Below are 9,206 nucleotides of genomic sequence, written 5' to 3'. Positions count from 1 at the left end.
CGAAATCTTTCATTTTCGAGTTATTACTGAAAGTTGATTCAGAGACTTTCCAGGTACAACCCAACGATTTTTTTTGTAAGCTCCTACTTTGTGTTATCTGGAGTAATTTCAGTATGTATCGCTAGACAAGTATTTTTACCACCTGCCTTTTAAAACAACTTTGTTTCAACCTCTTTAACATTTTTAGGCCCTTCATTATACAGTTTTATTTTTTTGTGTACAATACACTATTTTTTGTTTTGTATTTGTTCTTTCCTGGTAAGTTATAATTTGTTGCAACGGCTCGTTGAACTGTTTGAATCATGGAGGTAGGATGAAGTAGTGTGAAACAAACAGCCATGAAACCAGCGGTACTATGTTTCACTGGTCTCTAATGTCTCTGACCCAAAGTTTACTAGTTCCAGTATTTTGTAATCGAGACACTTCTGGCGGGAACTGAATTCAACAGGTGTTTGTAACCATAAAGTGAGTGTGACAGTGGGTGACTTATCAGTGTAGTGGAAAATTATCTAACTGTTACAAAACTATCTCCGCCTTACCATGGCGTCTAACGTGGCCGTAAGTTCTATAGATGTAGCAAATACTGACCCAGAGTCGCTGAAATTAATGTTGAGTTCAATCATGAAGGAGGCACGTGAGAAAGCGGAAGAATTAAATCGTAAAAACTCTAAAAAGGGGATCAAAAGAGGTGCCAGAACAGAGTATATATTTAAGCGTGATCAGAAATTCATCCTAAATCCTCGACGTTCAACTAGATTGAATGGCCGTTGTAGCTCAACAGGTTCTGAAGTTGATATTGATACCAATGACTCTGAATCTGATACCGAACGCAAACCGGTCTTCAGAATGAGAATTAAGAGAAGACATACAATTAGTGTAGCACCACCTCCTAAGGCAATACCAGTTGAAGAAGTCACCGATGAAATGATAGAAAGGATTCATAAGTATGGGATGAAGGAGTATAACTCTGTACACGGTGTTCTGTGTCATCAGTGTAGGCAGAAAACCATGGACACAAAGACTATGTGTAGGTCCTCTCGATGTGTGGGCGGTCAAGGGTCGTTTTGCGGCCCTTGCCTCAGCAATCACTATGGAGAAAGCGTTGCGGAAGCACTTCGGGATCCAGAGTGGACATGCCCCCCGTGTAGAAACGTTTGCATTTGTTCAGTGCACATGAAGATGAGAGGAATGCAGCCTGCTGGTCAACTTACTCCCATAGCAAGGTCGTTGGGCTATAAGTCAGTTCTGGACTACTTAGTAGCCAAGGAAGAAATAAAGATAGGGGAGGAGGGGATAATTGTGGAATCAGAATAAGTTGTCACTCAAGTTATGGCTGAGCCATACATGTGTGAAAGAACTGTACTCCGGAAGACATACTGGTTCCTTTTGTAATGACACGGAATTACTACTATTCCAAGACTTAACTCTTACTTTAAAATTCGAATTTAAGTGAATTACATTTGCCTTAAAATGGAAAGAAATATTGTGATGTACGGGTTGTTGCTACTGGATTACCTAAATTTAAAGTACAACCTCACTATGTAATTAAGCACAAAATATTCTACAAAACATTTAATTGTTTCAGCTTATTTGTTTGTAGTGGAACAATTCACAAATCCTTCTGGTTACCATTAACGTAAGAGATATAAAAGTTTTTCATGTACAATGCAAGTATTACCTGTTATGTGTGCTGTACAGTTGTAGTTACATAGTACAAAATGATTGGGTCTTGATATGTATCAATAACTGAAGTAACTTGCAGAACCTTTTTTTGTGTGTGCAGAATCTTTTTTATGTGTGGGCCCACAGCCACTGTAATGCCCATAAATAAGCCTTTTCCTGTGTACACTGCTCTTTTATTTCATTACCTAACTTAGCAGTTTGCTAATTTCGCCATTTTTGGTTAGTATTGAGCTATTTCACAATAAAAATGATTAACTTTACAGTAGGCGTATGTTATACTCCACACTCGTGTGGATTGTAATGTGCTGTAAGTATGGCAATTTCCACTAAATGAAAGAATAGCCCATGCATGAAAATGATTTCGTTTTAAGAAACGCACAAAGCACGACTTAAAATGCCAAAGAAAATATAGAGTGAAAAGTTTTTAGGAGCCATTGATTTTATATTGTCACTTGGGACATGAATGCTTTATGATAAATAAAATTTCATGTATAAAGTACATTAATACTCGGCAATTTTTTTATGAATTGTATTATTATGTCTAGACCAGAACAGCTTCTGTGTTTTAAATTTTGGCTCGGCATAAAATGTAGTCAGGCACACCATATGAAATACTGAAATGTAAGACATTTTTGTGGTACTGTTTTTTACAGGAAAATAGATCAGACATTAAACTAAAGAAGCTGTAGTGACTGCTAAATGGCACACACAAATAAAAAAACATTTTGATACAATGATGTAGACAGTTTTAACTGTGTCCTGACCCATTCAGAAAGGTCTGTTCATATTTTGCGAGAAGCTGTTAAGCACTTTGTTAACTAATGTGTAAACATAGACAATTACAGATCTGATTTCAAATGTGTTTGTATTTTAGAAATAGTGGAATAAATATTATTGCTTTGGCAGTGTGTGTGTTATTGAAAACTAATGAATAAAATAGCTTTTTACTTTATTTTCAGGTCTTTTAATGGTGATGTAACATTATCATGAAAAGCTAATTTTATTGATGTGATGAAACTCTTAATGTAAAATGATCCTAGTATTAGTGATGTTCCTAATGCCTAAAGACACTGACTGCCACACGAAAAATGATAGGTGTTTCGTCGCCAGATCATGACGGTAGCTGAGTGTCTGCTATGGCCGCCAGAAGGCACACATGAGTTAGGCCTAAGGCTATGCTGCGACCTCGTGATGGTCAGCATGTTAAATGATTGATACACTTGAAAAGTTCCACTGTATACAAAGACTTTTAATTTGTGCTATACTGTGCAATACCTCATATCCGACTGCTTTTGCAATGCCATCTGTCATTACATTTAGGTAAAAAGTTACATTTTAACTTAAAAGTTTTAGTATTTTTCGTCGATGGCTATTGGCATAAGGACCAACAAAGGGGGGTGGGGTGCATGACAGAATTTATATGAACAATGATAGTGGCCTGTTTCTTAAGTCGCTTAAGTTATAGATATTGCTGGAATTACTTGAATGCCTTAAAATATGGCTGAAGAACTGTAGACCAACTATAAGCTGTCACTGAAAAAGACCTTTTTTGTTTTGTGTAAAGTTGCTGGAAAGGTCATTATGAAGCATAGTACAAAGAACTTTGGGGAGTAATTAATTTAACAAATCAGAAATAATTGTAGGGGCATTAAGTATTTTATATAATGGCTGGAAGACTCAGTTCATAGAATTATTTTGAGTTGTACATTATTATTGTGTTAACGTTGAACAGTGCTTGGCGATGAGTGAAAGATTTTATTAATTCTGTAACTTACCTCTTTTTTTTTTTTTTTTTTTTTTGTACCAGAGTTAAATTCTTTAGGATAAGGACATCTTATAATTAATTAAGGTGAGATGATTGGTATGTTTCATGCTATCATAATGAACAGGGCCGTTGGATGTGAGTGTCGGTGGAATATGCATACACTGAAGTACTGCAGTGGCAAGTCTCTTGAGTTTCTTAAAATGGTTTGACAAAGGGTTGATGGAAACAGGCTAATAATTCTGAAGACATTTTTGTGTTGTATTTTATGTATCCAAGAAATCACAGTTTGTGTAATTTGAGCATGTGATATTGGACAAGTCACATATACCTTTTTACAATTTACTGTACATAAGTCTGTGTAATATTACAAGAAGGTAACAGGTATCACATGTACTTTCACTTGTTAGGTGGGTTGTAACTTCTTTTTACAATGCTATGAAATGCGAGGGAACAGTTGGGAGCAAATACAGACCATTATATTACATATTTTAAAGAAAATGAACATTTGTTATACTTCAAAAGACACCCCCCCCCCCCCCACACACACACACACACACACACACACACACACACACACACACACACACACACACACACACACACACACAGAACTCCAGCATGGCCCATGTTGCTACTTGTGGGTGTGAGGTGTGCTTGGTTTTTTGTGTGTATGTGTGCGTGTGTTTGTTTTATTCATCTCATAACATACAGAATTTCAGAAAATATGTCTGATATGTCAAGGTTCCAGTTCGCTTATTTGAAATTTTGTCACACTTACTGTATTACTTTGGGAAGAATTTACTTATTTAAAATTTGTCAAACTTATAATATTTTCGTCCACTGTAACTGACATAATTTTTTATTGCATTTTAGGGATCCAGCTCAATTTATTCCTAGGAATAAGTGTGTGTGCGTGTGCATCACTGTACTTAATTATCAGGAATAAGTGATCTTATATTAAGAAATTAGTTAGCATTTATAATCCTTTTAAAAAATCATTTACAGTGTCAAATTTTTGCTCCAAAATGATTTTTTAAAGTTTTTGGGTGAAAGCCCTTGGTATTTTTGTTCATTGCTTCATCTGGTACATTATATACATCCGTATCTCAATATGAATGATGTGTATATCAGACTGCTGTCTCATTTCATACTTATGAGTGTGTTCATTTAATATTAATGAGCTTTCTTAACTAAGTAGGTCTTAACAAATGAAATAATACTAAAAGTGTAAACAAATGGTAGTATCATAATGCCTAGTCTCTTAAATGTTACAGCACAATTCATAATATCCCAGAATGCTGTTATACGTGTCTCGCTTTGTTCATTCTGAAGAGCTCTCTCCTGCAGGGTGATTTACCCCCCAAAACATGATACCGTACTGTACGAGGAGTGAAAGTAAGACGACTATATTGCATAAGGACTAATTTGGTAACTTACTTGCTTAGTAAACTTAAAATATAATACACAGTTACTAGCTTATGAGAGATACAGTTGACATGTATTTTATTAGATGTTCTTAAAGCCATATACAAAGAACTTAACAGAGCTCATGTGGATAGCTCTTGGTTGTGTAGGAGCACGTTGGGGCTTTCTCGTTTTTGAGATGTGAGTTGTTTCTTTGTACATTTAGATGAGATTATTCTCATTGAACCATTTGCTCAGTCAAGACATAAGTGATTCAACCTTTTGGTCATGGTCAGCTTTGTCTGCACCTATTACCAGAATATTTGTAAGCAGCAAATAGTGTAGAATGCTGTAAAGTAAGCTTGCTGTTGTTGTTGTTCTGGTCTTCAATCCAGAGTCTGATTTGCTGCAGCTCTCCATGTTACTCTATCCTGGCAAGCTTCATCATCTCCCAGTACCTACTGCAAACTACATCCTTCTGAATCTGCTTTGTGTATTTATCTCTTGGTCTCCCTCTACGATTTTTACCCTCCATGCTGCCCTCCAATACTAAATTGGTGATCCCTTGATTTCTCAATATGTCCTACCGACCGATCCCTTCTTCTAGTCAAGTTATGCCACAAATTCCTCCTTTCCCCAATTCTATTCAGTATTTCCTCATTAGTTATGTGGTCTCCCCATCTGATCTTCAGCATTCTTCTGTAGCACCACATTTCGAAAGTGTCTATTCCCTTCTTGTCTAAACTATTTATCGTACATGTTTCACTTCCATACATGGCTACACTCCATACAAATACTTTCAGAAACGGCTTCCTGACACTTAAATCTATACGCGATGTTAACGAATTTCTCTTCTTCAGAAACGCTTTCCTTGCCATTGGCAGTCTACATTTTATATCCTCTCTACTTTGACCATCATCAGTTATTTTGCCTCCCAAATAGCAAAACCCATCTACCACTTTGTCTCATTTCCTAATCTAATCGCCTCAGCATCACCTGACTTCATTCGATTATATTCCATTATCCTCGTTTTGCTTTTGTTGATGTTCAACTGCTCTTCCAAGTCCTTTGCTGTCTCTGACAGAATTACAGTGTCATCTGCGAACCTCAGTTTTTATTTCTTCTCCATGGAATTTAATACCTACTCCAAATTTTTTTTTGTTTCCTTTACTGCTTGCTCAATTTACAGATTGAATAACATCAGGAATAGGCTACAACCCTGTCTCCCTACCTTCCCAACCACTGCTTCCCTTTCATGCCCCCCGCCTCTTACAACTGCCATCTGGTTTCTGTACAAATTGTAAATAGCCTTTCACTCCCAGTATTTTACCCCTGCCACCTTCAGAATTTGAAAGAGAGTATTCCAGTCAACATTGTCAAAAGCTTTCTCTAGGTCTACAAATACTACACACGTAGGTTTGCCTTTCCTTACTCGTATCATTTAAGATAAGTCGTAGGGTCAGTGTCGCCTCACGTGTTCCAATATTTTTACGGAATCCAAACTGATCTTCCCCGAGGTCGTCTTCTACAAGTTTTCCATTCGTCTGTAAAGAATTTGCGTTAGTATTTTGCAGCTGTGACTTATTAAACTGATAGTTCGGTAATGTTCACATCTATCAACACTCGCTTTCTTTGGGATTGGAATTATTATATTCTTCTTGAAGTCTGATGGTATTTCGCCTGTCTCACACATCTTGCTCACCCGATGGTAGAGTTTTGTCAGGGCTGGCTCTCCCAAGGCTATCAGTAGTTCTCTAATAGAATGTTGTCTACTCCCGGGACCTTGTTTCGACTTAGGTCGTTCAGTGCCCTGTCAAACTCTTAATGCAGTATCATACCCCTCATTTCATCTTCATCCATATCCTCTTTCCTTTCTATAACATTGCCCTCATGTACATCGCTCTTGTATAGTCCCTCCATATACTCCTTCCACCTTTCTGCTTTCCCTTCTTTGCTTAGAACTGGGTTTCCATCTAAGCTCTGGATATTCATACAAGTGGTTTTCTTTTCTCCAAAGGGCTCTTTAATTTTACTGTAGGCAGTATCTATCTTACCCCTAGTGAGATAAGCCTCTACAGCCTTACATTTGTCCTCTAGCCACCCCTGCTTAGCTATTTTGCACTTCCTGTCGATCTCATTTTTGAGACGTTTGTATTCCTTTTTTGCCTGCTTCATTTACTGCATTTTTATATTTTCTCCTTTCATCAATTAAAGTCAATATTTCTTCTGTTACTCAAGGATTTCTACTAGCCCTAGTCTTTTTACCTACTTGATCCTCTGTTGCCTTCACTATTTCATCCCTCAAAGCTACCCATTCTTCTTCTACTGTATTTCTTTCCCCCATTCCTGTTGATCGTTCCCTTATGCTCTCCCTGAAACTCTCTACAACCTCTGGTCTCCTGTCAGTTTATCCAGGTCCCATCTTCCTAAATTGCCACCTTTTTGCAGTTTCTTCAGTTTTAATCTACAGTTCATAACCAATAGATTGTGGTCAGAGTCCACATCTGCCCCTGGAAATGTCTTACAATTTAAAACCTGGTTCCTAAATCTCTGTCTTACCATTATATAATCTATCTGAAACCTGTCAGTATCTCCAGGCTTCTTCCATGTATACTCTTGCCTCTCAACAGATATCCCTCCATTGTGGTTGCACCTACAGTATGGCTATCTGTATTGCTGAGGTACGCAAGCCTCCCCACCAATGGCAAGGTCCATGGTTCATGGGGGGAGGAAAGTAAGCTTAATATCCTCAATGTATGCCAAAATAAGTATGGATCCCAGGATTGAGCCTAGCGATGCACCATATCGGACAAACATTATCTCAGAGGAATCCACAGTACACTCATGGTGATGAGTATTCTTTTTTCAGATTTCATTTTGACTTTGCGTACTGTGTTTGAAGACGACATTCAAACCGTTAGTTTGCAGTTCCTCTTATACCTCTGTTAGCTAAGGAGTATGTTTTAGTCAGTAACATGAAAAGCTTTAGGCAGGTCTACAAAACACCAGTAGGAGTTCCTTTAACAGGGAAAACAATCAATTATTGATAAGATTATTTAATTGGATAGGTAAAAAATCTACTCACCAAGTGGCAGCAGAACACATACATAAAAGACTGTTGTGATTGGCAAAGCTTTCAGATCCAGTGGGTCCTTCAGGCAGAAGGGTGAAGGAAAAGGACTGGGGAGGCCTAGGAAAAGGGGGAGATTTCGGGAAAGTCACTCAGAACTGCAGGTCACGGGAGCCTTACTGGACAGGTAAGTACGGTCTTTCCTTCTCATCCCATATGGTAAGTCTCCCATGACCTGCGATTCTGGGTGATTTTCCCAAACTCTCCCCCTTTTCCTAGACCTCCTCAGTCATTTTTCTTTACCCTTCCCCTTCTGCCTGAAGAAGGTGCTACTGGCTCTGAAAGCTTGCCAATCACAAGTGTTTTGTGTGTGTGTTCTGCCGCCGCTTGGTGAGTAGATTTTTTTATCTATCCAATTAACCCTAGAAACACCAAGCACGGGCAAAAATTGCCCGTACATTTTTATTTTTCTAAAATGTCATGGCAAATATCCTTATGTTTTTGAGTCTTTTTCTATTTGTCTGTTACCTTATAATACACTATGCTGTACGATTCTGTGGTTAAATTTTTATAATTGCAAGTACAAAAAGGAATTTTACACCCAAGGGCACATTTTGTCCTGGGTTGGTACTCCACATGACCATAATTCTTATTGACTTCCCTACAACCACCAAGCATGGGATTCAGTTGGCAATCTCGAACATGAGTTTTACAGTGGTTGAGCATCTAATTGTTGAGTTTCACTTTCATTGTTGATTTTAGACTTGCCATTATTATTATTAGCAGTTTGTCACAGTAGAGTGATGCCTTTATTGTAAAGTAGATTTTGTAAGATGAGTTATAGAGGCTTGAACGACGCAGAAGTTCTTGCTGAACTGTTACTTGATGACGAATTATCAGATGTAAGTGATTTTGAGTCAGATCATACAGAAGTAGAAAAGGATTCCTGTGAAGAAGCGGAGGACAATGAAGAAGAAACAAACCATGCGGGTAACGCTCCAAATAAATATGTTAAAAGTTCTGACATAGTGTATCTTGCAGAAGCTCAGAGACATAGTAAAAGGGATTTTGGTAACATAGTCTGTGAACGTCAAGGAATAACCAGTGTTGGGAAAGTAACAAGCATATGTGAATCATTTTAAAAAATTTTCACTCGTAAATTAGTACGGAAGATACTTGACCATACAAATGAAGAAACTGAAAGAGAAAACTTATCTCCCGCTAGTGATTCTGAAATATATGCATTGATGGGAATTTTAATTTTAATGGGTGTTTACCAGGACA

At 37.6% G+C, this 9,206-nt stretch overlaps 1 protein-coding gene across 1 annotated transcript; it reads left to right on the top strand.

Annotated features, from left to right (window-relative positions):
- The first annotated feature begins 364 nt into the window (after positions 1-364).
- On the top strand, positions 365-2,592 carry LOC126145147 (cell division cycle-associated 7-like protein). The gene has a single exon (XM_049915536.1). It carries the CDS (start codon positions 541-543, stop codon positions 1,312-1,314), a length of 774 nt encoding a protein of 257 aa, XP_049771493.1. The 5' UTR covers positions 365-540; the 3' UTR covers positions 1,315-2,592.
- Positions 2,593-9,206: the final 6,614 nt, after the last annotated feature.

Source organism: Schistocerca cancellata, chromosome 2 (genome assembly GCF_023864275.1).
Source record: "Schistocerca cancellata isolate TAMUIC-IGC-003103 chromosome 2, iqSchCanc2.1, whole genome shotgun sequence".
Lineage (NCBI taxonomy): Eukaryota > Metazoa > Arthropoda > Insecta > Orthoptera > Acrididae > Schistocerca > Schistocerca cancellata.
The sequence above is the reverse complement of the archived record's forward strand: the minus strand, read 5'-3'. Positions and strand labels throughout refer to the sequence as shown.